This window comes from Chiloscyllium plagiosum, unplaced genomic scaffold (genome assembly GCF_004010195.1).
Source record: "Chiloscyllium plagiosum isolate BGI_BamShark_2017 unplaced genomic scaffold, ASM401019v2 scaf_9768, whole genome shotgun sequence".
Classification (NCBI taxonomy): Eukaryota; Metazoa; Chordata; class Chondrichthyes; order Orectolobiformes; family Hemiscylliidae; genus Chiloscyllium; species Chiloscyllium plagiosum.
In genome coordinates, this window is record NW_025212093.1 from 476 (window position 1) to 17,984 (window position 17,509).

General features: G+C 39.0%; 1 protein-coding gene across 2 annotated transcripts; it reads right to left on the reverse strand.

Moving 5' to 3' along the window:
* Positions 1-510: 510 nt before the first annotated feature.
* On the reverse strand, positions 511-5,267 carry LOC122547302 (AP-5 complex subunit mu-1-like). 2 transcript variants are annotated; one of them, XM_043685951.1, is made up of 3 exons: positions 5,092-5,267; positions 1,812-2,475; positions 511-777 (listed from the first exon to the last, which is right to left on the reverse strand). In XM_043685951.1, the coding sequence occupies exons 1-3, from the start codon at positions 5,154-5,156 to the stop codon at positions 526-528; spliced, it is 981 nt and encodes a 326-aa protein (XP_043541886.1). In that variant the 5' UTR covers positions 5,157-5,267; the 3' UTR covers positions 511-525. The 2 variants fall into 2 exon arrangements, with proteins under 2 accessions (XP_043541886.1, XP_043541887.1); XM_043685952.1 differs by having other exon boundaries at positions 5,199-5,262.
* Positions 5,268-17,509: the final 12,242 nt, after the last annotated feature.

Here is a 17,509-nt window from a genome sequence, read left to right on the forward strand (position 1 = left end):
CGTGTATTTTTTCTTAAACAAACCTTGTTACAAAATGTCAGAATAACATACACCAAAATAAAATCAAAGACAAGTAACTAACACTAAAACATAACCTATACTGAGGGCATCCGCACTTTTGCAATTAATTAGTTGAGGAAGAAAGTTAAAAGAGAATTAAAAAATAAATTTATTTGGTATCCACGGGATGTCCCAAAAACACTTCATAGTCAATGAAATACTTTTGAAGTATATTCACTGTTATAATGTAACTAACCACAGCCAAATTATTCACAGTAGGAACTAGAAACAGCAAAGTGATAAATAGCTCAGTATTTCCCCATTAGCATTACCTTGAACCCATGGCAATCTGATTTTGAAGGGCTAACATGAAGCCAATGTTGACACCTGAGGACAGGAATCAAAGCTGAAACTGATAATCTAAGACAAACTAAATACAGTTCAACTTCAATGAAAATGAGTTAAACAAGTCTTCTATATAAAAAAAATGTGATCAAAATTCACTACATTCTTTTTGATTGAATTTCAATAAAAACAATATATTCTGACCTGGGACGTGTAGTAGCAGAGTTTAAATACATCTAATGGTGGTGTGAAAGGGAATTTATATGGTCCATTAAACAATGAATCGTCCACATCATCAACACTGTTAAATGTAAGGATAGTGGAATCAACAGCACTGACACATGGATGCACAAGAATATCCTGTAGAGGAGAGCCATTGATTGGTAGATTCAGGCTTACTGTAACAGTGGGCAGTATTCCTTCTAGATCGCACTAAGTTGGAACAAATACAGCAAGTTAGAAAAAAACCATAAGATCAAAACCAAGCTTTTTTTTTAAATAAAAGAAAAGAATCATCATGCAACACAAACTTCCAAGATCTAGTAAAGACCATAGATAGAAAAAAAATACTAAGTTTAGTGCTTACAGCCTATGAATTACTTTTCAAATGTAGCTATTGTTATAAACATGGCAGGAAACAAAAGTAACAAACATTTGGCTCATTTGCTGGTTTTGGTCGAGGGACAAGACAAAAGATTTGCCTTTTCACTGCTGGATTCGCCCCAAGCAGAAAGTTAGACCAGTGGGCTTTAGGACTCAGAAATCAGCAGCTGTGTGATTCACCCAGAAATCCACCCTATCTCTGCCTGTCAGCTCCCAATGAACTGATTAACTGAGCAGATGGATGAGGTTTCTTGGAGGAGGGAATGGTGTTGTGCTAGTCATCATTTTACATGCTCACACCACACTTTGATGATTTATCAGGGGGGCACGTGTGGTACAGTAGTCGTGCCCCATCTTTGAACAAGAAGTTGTGGTTAAAGTCCCACATGATTCAGAAGTGAACCAATATCTCTGAACTGGTTGATTAGGAAATATCCATGAGATATATTAGAAAATTGTGTCCATTGTGTTCTCACTTGAAAGCAAGATTACCACAACAAAACAGCATTCTCTTATGAAACTGACGCGTGTTGGGTTAAAGTAATGCTATCAGACAAAATTAACCAAAGAATTTAGAAATACAATAAAATAAAAATGCTATCAATAATAATGGAAATTTAATTAATGAAACTAAGCATGTAGATGTAACTTAACACATATTCTTTCAGTTATTAAATGGCTGCTCGAATTCACAGAAACATTTTGAAGTTTAAATTTTCAGCAAAAGTGATTTCTCCAAAAATTCAAAACATAAATGTAAAATACATCAATATCTATAAAGTCCCATATTAAAAATGCACAATGATTTTAAAATAAAACATAGCATCCCTTATTTTAGGTGGAAATGTGTTAATGAATCTCACCTTACATGTTACAGTTCCATACTCCTGCCATACATCAATGACGTCATTCTTGCCATATTGCATAGATCTAATCTGTTCAGTGACACAGACATTAACTTGTGGCTTTCCTTTGTATATACCAGGCTTCCAAGCTGGTTGTTTTTGTGCCTGCACTGAAGATATTGGATTCTGAGGTACAAAGCTGCCAGACAGGGTCTGCATCAATCCAAAGTCAGTATCTGTTGGAGTCCCGAACGGACAAGCGTGCATTAACATTGCAGAGATCTGTGTCATTTTATTAGTAATTTCTGGTTCACTTCTTTGTGTCATGTTTAAAAAGGTCATTAACCCTGATAGTAGAGCAAATGCAGGAGATATTCCACGTAGAGAAATTAATGGCGGGCGGGGAGTCAAAGACTGTTCGACTAAAGGTAGACAAGCATAGAGGATAGCATTTTGCGTCATTACAAGGACAGGCCAAAGAACACCGTCTCCTATTGCAATTTCATAAACAGATGTCCTGTTTATTCTGCAACAACTATCTCTGTGCTCCACAAAGTTCTTATCCAGTTCAGTCATATCAAGCTCTGTTAACAGTGCATTGAGGAAGATCTTGTCTTCTGGTAGCTCTGTATAGCTTTTCCCATTGAAATTTTGGGCTCTTTTTTCAACAGTTGGATATCGTCTAGAAAAAAAGGCATGTTACTCTTTTTCTAAGTTAATCAATCCATTCTACGTGTTACAAGCAGTTTATTTAAAACAGTGCTTTAGGCGCCGGAAGAAATTATGCAAAATACAAATAATAGATGTAATATTAAAAATTTAAATTTTTTTTATAAAGGGACAACTTTTTCATAGAGATGTTGGTGCATGTATGGAAAGAGCTGCTAGAGGAAACTCAGAAAAGATGCTGTAATGTCAATTATTTGCTTCTTAACCAGCTGAATCACAGATGGTACAGCATAACTGGCTGAGTGAAGCTCTTTCAGTTGGTACCATTTTTTTCCACATCTTTGCGATTCTTTCTCCTTCAAGTACTGATCCAGCTACTTTCAAATATTACCACTGAATCTGTATCTACCATTCTACCAAACAGTCCATTCCAAATCCTAACCACTAATTCCATGAAACAAAATTCTTCAACTTGCCTTTGATTCTTTTGACAATTATTTTAAATCTATGCCCTTATGTCACCAACTCCTCAAAAGTTTTCATTTTATTTACTCCAATCTAAATCCTTCCATATTTTAAACACCTGTATCAAGTGTCTTCTTAAGGTCTACGTACTTTCAGAGGGCTCTCTTGTGGCACAGTGATAGTCCCCTATACCTAGACCGCGAGACCCAGGTTCAATTCCTAACTGCTCCAAAAATGTGCAATAACATCTCTGAACAGCTTGTTTAGAAAAATAGGTTTAATAAAAAGACACAATATGGGCTCTCAGAAGAATTAACCCAATCTCTACACACTTTTCATCACACTTAATGTGATCTCAATTTCCTGAAACTATTCTACATTTCTTCTGTACCATCTACAAAGTCTTTACATCTTGTTTAGTACCCTTACTGGCTCACATGACTCGAGCTTGGGATCTGCTTCTTTTCAGTTTAGCATAACATCCTAGCTTTTAAATTCTAAGCCTCTATTTAAGCTCAGGATCACACTTGCTTTATGAAAGTGCTCACCATTCAGCATTTTGTTTAACCATTCTACCACCTTCAAATATTTGTGCATATAAACACCAAAGTGTCTTTCTTTTGGAATCGACTTATAATTCAGCCAGTTGGCATGGATGTTTCCCACATTATTCCAAACACAAATCTCAACATCTGACTTCTCTATATTGAACTTCATTTGTCATATGTTCACTCATTCCATCAACCATTCAATAATTTCTTGAAATCTGTTACTTTCACCCTTAGTTTTTACAATATTTCTACATTTTGTGCTATTTAAAAATTTCTGAATAGTGTCCTTTATCCCCAAGTCCAAACCACTAATGCATATCAAAAAAAGGAGTGGTCATGGTACTAATTTTGGGGAACTTCTCTCTATATTGAAAATAGCCATTAACCACCATTTTATGCTCTTCAGTCAACACTGAATTTATGATACTACTTCCCCTTTTATCACATGGGCTTCAAAACAGCTAGTGAACACATTTTTTAAAGTCATGTACTAAAGCTCTACTGTACTGTTCAGTATTATAAACAATCTACACTTACATTTTAAGCAAGCTAAACAAATAGTACAACATACAATGCAAAAGCTTTACTTTAATTTAAACTAATGAAAAATATTTTTTTCAGGAACAGCTTCATAATAAAAAGTATGCATTAGGTCAAAGTCTATTCCAGAACATTTCTAATTTGCTACTAATGATATCATCTCCAACTTCTTTACTATTTCAAGTGCAAGTATGTTGAATTGTACAATGAAAACAAATATGTTATTAATAATTACAGCATATGTATATAGTGGGAAAAAAAGACTCCCAATCATTATCCAAACTGATCTGTAATATGAAATGTGATTTTTCAATACTTGCATTGTTCATTAACTTAAAAACATTTGTAAGTGAATCAATATCAAAGCAATGTACACCCATTTTCACTTTCTTCCAATGACTATGTTCCTCCAATTCTGCCCTCTTCTTTGTTCCCTTCACTAGTGGTAACCGTCTTGGTTCTAACGTCTAGAATTCCCTTCCTTTGCCCCTCTCACTTTCTTGAAGATTCTGTTTTAACCTTCCTCTTTCACAACGTTTAGGATTTCATCCTAATAGCTCCTTGTTTGGCTCAGTGTCAATTTTTGTCTGGAGTACGCCCCCTTGAATCAAGTTGGACTATTTCTCTATGTTAAAAGCATTATATATAATACAAGTAAGATATTGACTTTCATAACTGCTGGCAGAAACCTTCGATTAGTATTCTCCGCCCAATTATGGTGAAATTGAGCATTTTAGGTCAGGAAACTACCAAAGAGGCAGCTCTCTTGTTATTGCTTGTGAAGAAAAATCAGTGATTAAAAAAAATTAACTAAAATAAAGCTATTTCCTGACTGAGATGCAGAATGCAATTTTCCCAGTTCCACTTCCCCCGAGAAAATTAACAGGTAGCCAGTACTCCTTAGTATTTTGTTGATGCTTTGCACGATATATTGCTGATTTGTGCAAGACAGCATGCTAAAGCAATTTATTATGTAATAATTATAAAATAATATTTGTGTTCTTTACTGTTGAGGACTGGGTATTAGACAGAAGGGCATATCCTAATGATGATTTGCAGTTTCAGATCGTTACCTCGACAGTTTCACAGATGTTGTTCCCTTTTCGAGCCCCAGCAACCAAATCGCACGAACACTCATTTTTTTAACCCAAGGCTGCTGTTAAAGGAGTAGGAACTATACCGTGACTATCCTGACAATTCCCACATAGAACACGGTCCCAAGCAACCTCGCACCGGACTGAGCAAAAAGCGCCTGCGCCCTGCCAGCCCGCGGGGTCAGAGGGCAGCACCCGGCTGCGTAGAAGCCGCAGGTTCAGGGCTTCACTGCGCAGTTTCCGGTGGTAGGAAGATGGCGCAGGTATCGGGTGTGTAGATCAGGGAGCGGTTGACAGCGCCAGCGGAGTCTAACGCCCCTAGATTCTCATCTCAATTCAGCAGCATCCTCCTCTGGGTCGGTATTGCATTCGTACTCAGTATGTAGGCAGCTGGGCTAGGCGATAGCGAGCGGCTCATGATATCGGACGGAATGGCTGCTACAGCGGAACTTTTCGAGGTGGGTTGCCGGTGCTGACTGCTGCGGTAGGGCCGTGTTCGCCGCTCCCCCCCAGCTTCTTTGTCGATGCTCGCTCCGAGTCTGCTTTAGCTCGGGCCTCCGTGTTTTCGATATTTTGGGAAAATGGCTGACTATCAGAAATGTTAGGCACGAAGACGGGTTTAATTGATTGCTGTCATTGTAAGAATGTAACGTTCTAGTTGTTTGTTGTAGTGTGCAGCAGTCAATGAGATGACAAAGGACCATGCTATTTATTATACTGAGGTTGTTTCAACCAAGTCAGTTGTCACTATTGAGTCGCAGAAGATGCAGTTCGACCCATTAAGCCTAAACGAGCTCAGTTACGATTCCCTTACCTGCATTTATCCAATTCGTTTAAAATGTTATGCTTTCTGTACAGAGGTTAATAGTTTGACTGCTACTTCTAGTATTAGGCACTGAAAGTTCACCCTCTTAACTTTTCATGATCCTGAATCTTGGCCCTGTTTTACTGATTCACCACAATAATGGAAAATGTTATTGTGCTCTAGTTAATCATTTTGGTTGCTCCATTACAGTCCTTTTTACTCCAATTAAAGACATAATTTTAAATCCTTTCTTTAAGCTGTAACATCTGATTTCCAGAACGGTTGTCAGTACTTTTCCCTTTTGAGTAGTATTGTAGGAGGTTGAACAGTTTAGGCCTTTACACTCTGGAGATTAGAAGGATAAGAGGTGATCTACTTGAGGTGTGAATGTTACTGAAGGAAATTGACAAAGTAGACAAAGACAGGATCTTTCCCCATGTGAGGCAATCTAGAGTAGAGGTCACAATGTTGGGATAAGGGATAGCAGATTTAAAACCAAGACAGGAAAATTCTTCTTGCACAGGGTCATGAATCTGTGGAATTCACTACCCCAGAATGCATTGGATGCTGAAACACAATGCATTTAAGGAAGAGATAAACAGATTTTAAATTAGTATGATAGGGAGTCAGCAAGAAAGTGGAGTTGAGGCGGAGTTGAGATTAGTCATGACTGTATTGAATGGCTAAGCTAGCTCGAGGGGCTGAATTACCTACTAATGCTCCTAGTTCTTGTGGTGGTCTTACCTGCACCAGTCTTACCTGCACCACATGGACTGCAATGGTTGAAGAAGATGGCTCATCAACACCTTCTCACTGTCGGTTATCGATGGGTAACAAATGCTGACTTAGCTAACAAAGCCCAGATCCTGAAACTTTTAACCAATACAGTCCTGTTGGTTTTTTTTTAAAAAACTTAACTTGTGCTACCCTTTTGTTCCCCTGTTCTTTGCAAGTTTTGGTAAATTCTCGAAAAATCTTTTCTTCATGTGTAAGTCCTTGTGGCCTCATATCACCATCTCTTCTGTCTGGATTGCTGTGTATAGTTCTGGTCGCCTTGCTATTGTAAACATATTATTAAATTGGACAGGGTTCAGAAAAGATTTACCAGGATGTTGCTGGGACTGGAGGGTTTGAGTTATAAGGAAAGGCTGGATAAGCTGGAACTTTTCTCCCTGGAGTGTGGGGGTTTGAGGGGTGGCCTTAGATTTATAAACTCTCAAGTGGCATAGATAAGGTGAATAGAAAAGGTCTTTTCCCTAGAGTAGGGGTGTTTCAAAACTAGGGAGTATATTTTTTAAGGTGAGAAGAGAAAAATTTAAAAGGGACCTGATGATACTTTTTCGCACAAGATGGTATATGGAATAAAGCCAGCGGAAGTGGTAGATGCAGGGATAGTTGTAACATTTAGTAGACATTTGTATAGGTACATGAATAGGAAAGGTTTAGAGGGATATGTGCCAATCATGGGCAAGCGGGGCTAGTTTAGTTTGAGAAACCTGGTTGGCATGGACGAGTTTCTGTCCTCTGATTCTGTTCTTTCACACTTTGTTCTTTTCGACCCTATCACAAATCTTCCTTTTCTTCTTTTCCCAATGCTCCCCTTTTCCTAACAGGTGCCCAATTAACAGGTTTGTTAAAACTTTTATATTGCAAGTCTTTTCCCGTTCTGATGAATGTGAACAGACCAAACTGTTAAAACTGTTTCTTTCTGATGCTGCCTGACCTCGTTATTTGTAGCATTTTTAATTGCGCCATGACTGTCTAAATCCAGTTTATACTTCAGGCCCATGTTTGAATCTTGTGATATTCTGTAGGATTCTCCTTCCCTTCTCTTGTCATGTTTTCCACACAACTTCAGTTATGCTAAACCATGTTAGACTGTTTTCCTCTGCACCATGCTGTTAACTCAGGGCTACATTTTGTGCACTATGCTGTTAACTTTAAGACTACATTTTGCTGTCTTTGCAGCTACTAGTTGGAAACAAATATTTTATAGTTTAAAACATTCCTAAATATGTAGCTGACATAATGTAATATTAGACTTTCTGCTCAAGTATTTTAAAAATAATTTCGTGTAATTTTTTTATAAATCCATCTGTATCATTGTTACTATGTTGTTTAGGAATTTGTCTTTATTTAAAGGTGAGTTGTCTATTAGAATGTATGTTTGCAGCTGTATTTTAATATAAGATCTCAGAAATCTGAATTATGTCAGTCTGTATGAAACAAATGGTTTGTATATGATGCTTTCATTGAATCGGATATTAATTATGAAGGAGGAGAATTTTACACTTAAATGTTCAACGTGATCACAATTACATTAACATTAAGGATGTTATTGATGAGTTAGATTAGCATGTGCAGCAGTGACGCAATTAATGTGGTGAAGTGTCAGAACACCAAACAAAAGCCAGCAGTCTTAGATTGTTTTTCATTGTACTTGCCGGTCTAATTGAGAAGAACGAAAAACAGTTTATTACTTGATACTTGCTTGGGAAATGCTAATTTAAAATTTCCACATGTTTAATTTCTGCTTAGAACCCTATCTTTCAACCCAGAAGTATTTGCCTGGCAAAATTAAGAGCTGGTAGAAAATTAACTAGTTGTGTTTCTGAAATCTAAGCTTTGGTACACATGATCAGATGAATGTGTGGCTGGAGAAATGTTTGGGGGTCGGTGGGGAGCTGTTTTCAGATTCCTGGGGCATTGGGATCGGTTCTGGAGGGGTTGGAACAGTACAAGCTGGATAGGTTGCACCTGGGCAAGACTGTAACTGATGTTCTAGGAGAGTATTTGCTCATGTGGTTGACGAAGTTTAAACAAAAGTGGCAGGGGTGTGTGAACCTATACAGAAGACAGTAGAGAGGGAGAAATGAGTGCCTAAAATTCACTGTTTTCTCTCTAGCTCTTTTTTTCTTTTTAAAGAAAAATAATGGTGTTCCAGTAGCTACCCTCCAATCCGTAAGAACTGTTCCGGAGTCCTAGAATCTTGAAAAGATGATCACCACCTATTTCTCGGGCCTTGAGTACTCTGCAGTATAAATAGTTGGGCACTGGGGATTTGTTGGCCTTTAACCCGATCAGTTCACCTAACACAATTTCCATACTGATATTTATTTCCTTCAGTTCTTGCTCTCGTGCTCGTTTTTGCTCTCTCTTTAGATCCTGTGTTCCCCAGATGAATGGGATAGTATTTCTGTCCTTTGTGAAGGTAGAGCCAAAATATGTATTTGATTGTTATGGAGGAGGGATACGGGACTTAAAATGTTAACTATGCTTTCTCTTAACAAATGGTGTCAGACCTGCTGAGCTGCTTCAACAATTTTTGTTTTTGTATTTAATTGGTCTGTCTTTTCTTTGTTCCCCATTATAACTACCCCTGTTTCTGATTGTAAGGGTTCTGCAATTGTCTTCACATCTTTTTCTCTTCACATAGAAGCTTTCACAATCACTTTGGTGTGTTCACCACAAGCTGACTCTTGGACTGTATTTTTCTTCTCTTAATCAATGCTTTGTCTTCCTTTGGTAAAATCTAAACTGCTGCCAATCCTCAGGTCTGCTGCCGTTCTGGCCAATTTGTATGCCCCTTCCTTGGATCTAATACTATCCATAATTTCCCAATTAGTCATGGCCAGCCACCTTTTCCATTTTATTTTTGTATCAAGCAGGAATGAATGATTGTTACAATTCCTCCATACACACTTTAAATGTTTGCCATTGCCTATCCACCATTATTGCTTTAAGTAATGCTCCCAACTTGATCAGAGCCAGCTCATGCATCCTATCATCACATTTCCTTCTATTTACATTTAGGGCCATAGTGTCAATATTAACTATGTCACTCTCTTTCTTAATGAAGAATTTTATCATATTATGGTCACTTTTCCCCTGAGAGGCGCCACACAGCTAGTTTGCCAATTATTTCTTTCTCATTACACAATACCAAGTTGAGATGACCTGTCTTCCAGTTGGTTTTTCAATGAATTAATTCAGAAAACAATCTTGTACAGATTCCAGTCACAGGCTGCTTCACTAGTACAACTATCAGTAATAAGCATAGAACATAGAAGAAAGTGAGGACTGCCAATGCTGGGAATCAGAGTCAAAAGCACAGCAGGTCAGGCAGTATCTGAGGAGCAGGATAGTCAACGTTTTCGGCATAAGCCCTTCATCAGGAATGTGGAGGGGAGTGGTGGGGGAAGGGGTCCGAGACATAAATAGAGTGGGGTGGGGGGGAAGGTAGCTGAGATGGCAATAAGTAGTTGCGGGGTTGGGGGGGTGGCTGTGATTGGTGGGAATGAAGATGGGCAAGTAGAACAGTTCAAGAGGGCGGTGCCGAGTTGGAGGGTTGGACCTGGGATGAGGTGGGATGGGGAGATGAGGAAAGTTGTGAAGTTGACATTGATGCCGTGTGGTTGAAGGGTCCCAACGCTGAAGATGAGGCGTTCTTCCTCTAGTCACCAGGTGAACATTGAACTGTACTGCGTGGGAAGGGGCCCTTCAGCCTACGATGTTGTGATGCCCTGGGGTGGTGGAATTCAGAACTGGAGGGCATAGGTTTAGGATGAGAGGGGCAAAATTTAAAAGGCACCTAAGGGGGCAATGTTTTCATGCAGAGGGTGGTATGTGTATGGAATGAGCTGCCAGAGGAAGTGATAGAGGCTGATACAATTGCAACATTTAAAAGACATCTGGATGGGTACATGAATAGGATATGGGCCAAGTGCTGGCAAATGGGACTCGGTTAGGTAAGGATATCTGGTCGGCATGGGTGAGTTGGACCGAGGGTTATGTTTCTCTGCTGTACATCTCTATGATGGCAAATTAAAGTAATCCCTTCTGCCTGTCCTTGGTCAATATCCCTCCATTCCTTATATATTCATGTGTTTATCTAAAAGTCCCTTAAATGCTGCTATTGTGTCTGCTTCCATCACTATCCTTGGCACCATATTCCAGATTCCTACTACACTCATTGTAAAAATAAACTTACCCCTCGCATCTCCTTTGAATGTCTCCCATCTCACCTTAAATGCATGCTCCCTTGTTTTAGACATTTCAGCTCTGAGGAAAAAGATCCTGACCATCAACCCTATCTATGCATCTCAATTTTATAGACTTGTTTCAAATCTCCCCTCAGTCTTTGCTGCTCCAGAGAAAACATCCCTTGTTTTTGTAGCCTGTCCTTACAGGTGATACCCTCTAATCCAGGCAACATTAGAGGCAACTAGCAAACCTCTTCTGCACCCTCTCCAAAGCCTCCATATCTTTCCTATAATGTGAACAGAATTGAATGGAATATTCTTATGTGTGGCCTATTCAGAGTGTTATAAAGCTGCGACATAACATCCTGACTCTTGTACTGAATTCCTCGACCAATAAAGGCAAGCATTCCTTTACCACCCTATCCACTTGAGTGGCACTTTCAGGGAGCAGTGGACTTGAACTCAAAGATCCTTGTTCATCCTGTTCAGGGTCCTGTCACTAACTGTATACTGTTCCTTAACATTTGATCTCTCAAAGTTCAGTACCTCACACTTGACTGGATTAAACTCCATCTGCCATTTCTCCACCCATATATGCAAGTGATCTATATCCCACTGTATCCTTTGACAACCTTCTACAATTCCACGATCTGTGTATCATCTGTAAACTTACTAACCTACCCATATACTTTTTCATCCAAGTCACTTGCGTATATCACAAACAACAGAGGTCCCAGTACAGATCCCTGGAAAAGAAACGCAGAAGAAAAATAATCTGTGATTGGATAAAGATGGCTGAGTGGACCAAATGTACTTTTTTTGGAGGAAATAGGGACAAAAAGAGCAGACTCAAGTGAACAACTGGAAGTGAAGTGGAGCTTGTGAAAGAACCAGGGGCCAGTTGGAGCTTTTGAAGGGATTCGGGTGCTTGAAGGGAGGCTGTGAGGGGACTGGAGATGTTTTTAAATTGTCTACAGAAACATTCAATTACCGTACCATAAAGGTCCTGCATTTTTGACCTTGCTCTTCGCGTCAGGAGCAGTGACCCTCAGGTTAAAAATCACCACTAGTCATATCTCTCTGTAATGAGAGAGCAGTCCAATGGTCTGGTAATACTATGGCAACTTTATCTTTACTTAAAAATGAATGGGAAATCTCTAACTTATAGCTGCACGTTCAGGAGTTAATATCGATGTAAAAATGTATATACATTGAACAAAGTATAACATGGTCAAATTAAATCTGAGATTTGTGAAGCTGTGAATGGGGAAGTAATTACTTGATTAAAATATTCCAGCTTTGTGCATGTGTGACAAATAGGCATTTGACGTGACTCCTCTCGTCTGTAGCGAGTGTGTTCAATGTGATGGCTTTTTGTCAGTAGAAGAGTCAGGTTTTTATTGCTTATATCTGCATTCGTGTGCCAATTTAAATACTGTGGTGTTGAGAAAATTGATGTTTTCCATCTGTGGTGTGATTTTCAATTTTAAAGGAGGGTTGATGGTTATCAAGGGTATTGAATTTTTTTCAGTCCAAAACTCATTACAGCCCTACAGGACATTGGGGCCACGTTTGGAGTACTGTGTACAGTTCTGGTCACCCTGCCAAAGAAATTATATTATTAAATTGAAAAGGGTGCAGAAAAGATTTACAAGGATGTTACCGGAACTAGAAGTTTTGAGTTATAAGGAGAGACTGGATGGACTGGGACTTTTCTTCCTGGAGTTGAGGGGTGATCTTACAGAGGCTTAAAATCATGAGGGGCAGAGAGAAGGTGAACAGTACAGAATTTGCCTAGTGTAGGCAAATTCAAAACTATAGGGCATATTTTTAAGGTGAGAAGGGAAAGATTTAAAAGGGTCCTGAGGGCCAACCTTTTCCCACAGAGGGTGGTGTGTCTATGAAAAGAACTGCCAGAGGAAGTAGTAGATGTAGGTACAGTTACAACATTTAGAAGACATTTGCATAGGTTTGTAAATAGGAAAGGTTTAGAGAGAGCTGGGCCGAACACTGGCAACTGGGACTAGTTTAGTTTGAGAAACCTGGTTGGCATGGATGAGTTGGATCGAAGGGTCTGTTGTCATGCTGTCTGGTCTTTGACAGATACAAAAAGTGTGGCACTGGAAAAGCACAGCAGGCCAGGCAGATCCAAGGAGCAGGAGAGTCGACGTTTCAGGCATAAGCCCTTCATCAGGATGCTGGTGAAGGGCTTATGCTACCTGAACTGCTATGCTTTTCTAGCGCCACACTTTTTGACTTTGATCTCCAGCATCTGCAGTCCTCACTTTCTCTATGACAAATACTCAAGGTATTGTTACTATGTGATTGCATTGCTCAATCATTAAATTAGTGAGAATGAAAATTAAACATATCCCTCAAGAAAATCACAAGAAAAGCTCTCAGAAAATTGTACCCTGATCCAGACCTACTCAACTATATTTTGTTCAAATTTGACTTATTTTCTTTGTAACGTTCAATCTCTGAAGCTATTTAGTGTCAGCCCCTCATGCTTAAGTACATATATCAGATCCATGGCATCACTTTTTGATTGGTATGCTCAGTCTAACTGATCAAGTCCATGATAATACTTTTGAAGAAAAATGTTCAAAACTCTGAATCTCCTTGTTAAACTGGAGATTGGTTTAAGGCCTTCCAATATGCCAGGCAGCAAACAGCCAGCTTAGCAACACCCCCAACTGCTTTGCCAAAGAATTGAGGTGCTAAATAAAAACCAAAAGAACTGTGGATGCTGGAAACAGAAATTGCTGGAAAAAACTCAGCAGATTTGGCTGCAGATGTAGTGAGAAATCCGTTACTATCTTGGATTAGGTGACTCTTCTTCAAAACTGGGCTTCAGAACTACTTCGGTTCTGAAGAAGGGTCACCTGATCAGAAACGTTAATTGAGGTGCTGCTCCATTGCTGTTTTGCCTAGTCACTTACCTTCTTTGCTTCTGTAATAGTTCACTCCATCTGCATGTACTTTACTTCAATTGATTCATTTAAAGCACAACACCTGCCCTTTTATGTTCTCCCTTCTTTCTGTTGCAAGACCCGTACATCCTTCAAAATGAAACAGTGATTTGCTTGTCCTTCTTCCAATTAAATGTGCTGTATTCACTGTTTATGATGTGGTCTCCTCCACATTGAGAAGACTAAATGCAGATTGGGTGTTGACTTTATGAAACAACATTCAGTTGACAAGCTTGAGCGCAAGTGTCTTGTTGCCTATCATTCAAAGGGAATTTGGTAGTGTTTCCATGTATCTGCTATCCTTGGCGTTGAATGTCGTTGTGACCAAGGATTTGAAAGGTGCTGTTTCGGAGGCTTAGCAATTTGCTGAACTGCATCTTAGATGTGGTGTATATTGCTGCCACTATGCATTGATGGTGAAATGAGTGAATGATTAATTTAATGGATGGAGTGCTAATCGAGCAAGCCATTTTGACCTGGATGTTGTTGAGCTTCTTGGGTGTTATTGGAGCTGCACTCATCCAGACCTGTGGAATGTAGTCTGTATCTTGGGCTGCATCTTTATGAAAAAGTCATAGATGCCAGAATTCTTCATCTTCCCCAGTGTTCCAGTTGAGTTTTCAGATAAGTGAGAAAAAGACTGCTTACAGATAATGTCAAACCTGAGACTAAGGCGATGTTTTGCTGGGCAACAGTAATACCTGCACTTCATCAGAGACTTGGGCAACCTGCAGCACATTTCTCAAAGCAATGAAAAAGTACTGTCATTATTCCCTCAGCAAGATCCCATCAAACCTGAAGGAAGGTGGTCCACTAACCGTGTCCTCTCCCAAACCATTCTGTCCAATATTGAGACACTAATCGCCCAAAATAAGCTCCACTGGATAGGGCATAACATTTATGTGCCTGATACTAGATTCTGAAGTAACTGTTCAATTTGGAACAAAAACAGAAATTGCTGGAAAAGCTAAACCGGTCTGGCAGCATCTGTGGAGAGAAATCAGAGTTAATATTTCTGGTTGATTGACCCTTCCTCAGAATTCTAAGGGTCACTTGACCCAAATTTTAACTCTGATTTCTCTTCTTAGATGCTGCCAGACTTGCTGAATGTTTCCAGCAATTTCTATTTTTGTTTTTAATTTACAGCATCTGTAGTTATTTGGTTTTCATTCTAAACAATTTGGAACTTGGTCATGGCTAGAGACTTCCAGAAATACAGTGGAAACAAGCCCCCTGTAGAGATCAAACATGCCCATGACTCATGGAGGGTCTTAGCTTGTGAATGTCTAAAATGGAGAAGGTTCTCATGGGATTTTTGTCAGGAGCATGCAGAGGCATTATTGAGGCATCACAGAGAGCGGGGAGATTTCCAACACCTCTGCCTGAGCCATCGAGCATCACCTGCCTTGCATGAGGCATAGTTAGTAGAACCTATAACATTGAAGTGAAACAAATTGTCCTTGATCTTGAAAAATTGACTCACATAGACTCATCCAGACAAGTTGAGAGCACTCCTGATTTGTGCCTTGTAGATGCTACACAAGTTTTGGACATCAAGTTGAGTGAGAGTTACTTCTTGCAGGATTCCCAACCTAATACCTGCTCTTTTAGTCACAGAATTCATATGGCTGGACGAGTAAAGATTCCCAGAATGTTAATAGTGGGTGATTCAGCAGTAGCGATGCAATTGACTGTCAAGCCAAATGGTTAGCTTCTGTCTTATGATGATACGTTAGAATATTCAACAAGTGGTGTCATGGCAAACAAAAATTTAGGCTTGTGCCTTCTGTTCCCATCTTGTTTTTTTTAATTCTGTTACTGGGGATCCTTAGGAGAGATTATTTCTTTCTTCATTGGCAGGATAAATCTGAATAAATTAATTCAAGGCCTCTGCTATTGACTGGTTCAGTAGCCGAAATGGAGGAGGGTACTGGTTTCCTGTATGCAATCTTAGATGGAATATATTGAGTGATATGGTTGGAAGAAACAATATTAAAATTAAAATTGAACAGATGTTCTCTGCCATTTCCCAAACAAAATCTTATCTTGAAAGAATGTGCTGGGTTATGGTCTCATAGGTTAGTACTTTTTTCAAGAACTTTTATAATGATGGGCTGAGCTGCGTAGCATCATTGTATGAACCAAGGAAATGCCTAGATCACAAAGAGGCCATTTGGCCTATTCTTAACTTTGCCAGCATAAAAAAGAGTAATCCAGTCTTATTTCTATTGTTCCACTCCATCCATAACCCAGTAAGTTGTAGCTTGAGCACATTTCTAATTATTTTTAGTTATGAATAGGGTTTCTGCTTTTACCACCCTTTTCAGACAGGGGGTTTCAGATGCTCACTATTTTTTTGAAATATTATTTTGATCCCCTCTAATCCTTCAACAGTTTCTTTAATTTTAAAGACCCTGGTTACTGATCTCTCTACTAACAGGCATATTTTTACTATTCTATCCAGGTCTCTCTGCATTTGTGTACATGTCTGTTAAATCTTTCCTTGGCCTCCAAAGAAAACCACCTTAATCTATTCAATCTTTGGTAGAACTGGACAATTTTAATTTGAGTAATCTTCTCAAACATCTTTTTAGTACAATCGCATCCTTCCAGTAGTATGACCAGAATTGTACCTAGCGCCATAAAGATTTAACTAGTTTCTTTACAGTTCTAACATAACTTCCCTGTTCTTATGCTGAGTGACTTTGTCACAAGGAAGGTATCTCATGCCTTTTTGAACAAACTCATCTACCTGCCTCCCTATCTTCTGTACTCATGAATGTGATCTCCAAGGTCCCTGTGGTGTTTCTATATATTCTTCACAATAATCTTATACTTGTCATTTACTTCCTTGCCTTATTTGCTACTGTAAGTGCATCGCTCCACTTCTGAATGGAATCACCTTTTTGCACAGAGGACCAATCCATTAGCTTTCTGCAGTCTAACTTTCTTGGTATAAATGACAAGGTCAATTTTTGTACTATCCGCCAACTTCTTAATCACATCCACTACATACAAGTCTAAAGAATTGATCTTTGGCATAAATAGCAGAGGACTAATACTGTACCACTCTGAAAGAAGCCTTCTAGTTACAAAACTGCCTGTCAAAATTATACTTTCTTTTTCCTGCACTTAGTCAATTTTGGATGGCTCTGCCTATGATGGCACTCCACCTAAACCAAGTCGTGAATTTGGTATTGCAGTGTAATACTGCCCTTAGTATTTGGTTTTGCTGAGTACTGAGTAATAAGTTTCGCCTAAATATATTTAACAAATTAATTGTATCCTCTATACTTTCCATATTGCATTTACTCCCAGGGTAGTTGAAACATCTTTTATTTTTGCCAAGTACTTTTGCAGTTTTCTGTAATTTGCCATTACCTTTTGCAAATTTGTCCCCCTTTGAATGGGAGTTTATTGTATAAATTTCCAGAAATATGATTGCTGCGGTTTCATGTTGAGGTCTACTGTGGCAGTTTATCACTACATAATTTATAGGTTAAGTACCACATGAAAATGACTGACAACTCCTCTCTCACAGACTGAGGCATTTATAGTGATGCCTCACATCCAACTCTCATCTTGACACAATATTTTGAATTGAAGTGTGAATGACTTGTTTAGTGAAAGCACTTCAA

Coding starts and splice junctions, on each gene's coding strand:
- LOC122547302 (XM_043685951.1), bottom strand. CDS start 5,156: ATGAGTGTTCGTGCGATTTGGTTGCTGGGGCTCGAAAAGGGAACAACA. Junction 2,476..5,091: donor ACATCTGTGAAACTGTCGAG/GTAACGATCTGA, acceptor CTTTTTTTCTAG/ACGATATCCAACTGTTGAAA. Junction 778..1,811: donor ATGGAACTGTAACATGTAAG/GTGAGATTCATT, acceptor GTTCCAACTTAG/TGCGATCTAGAAGGAATACT.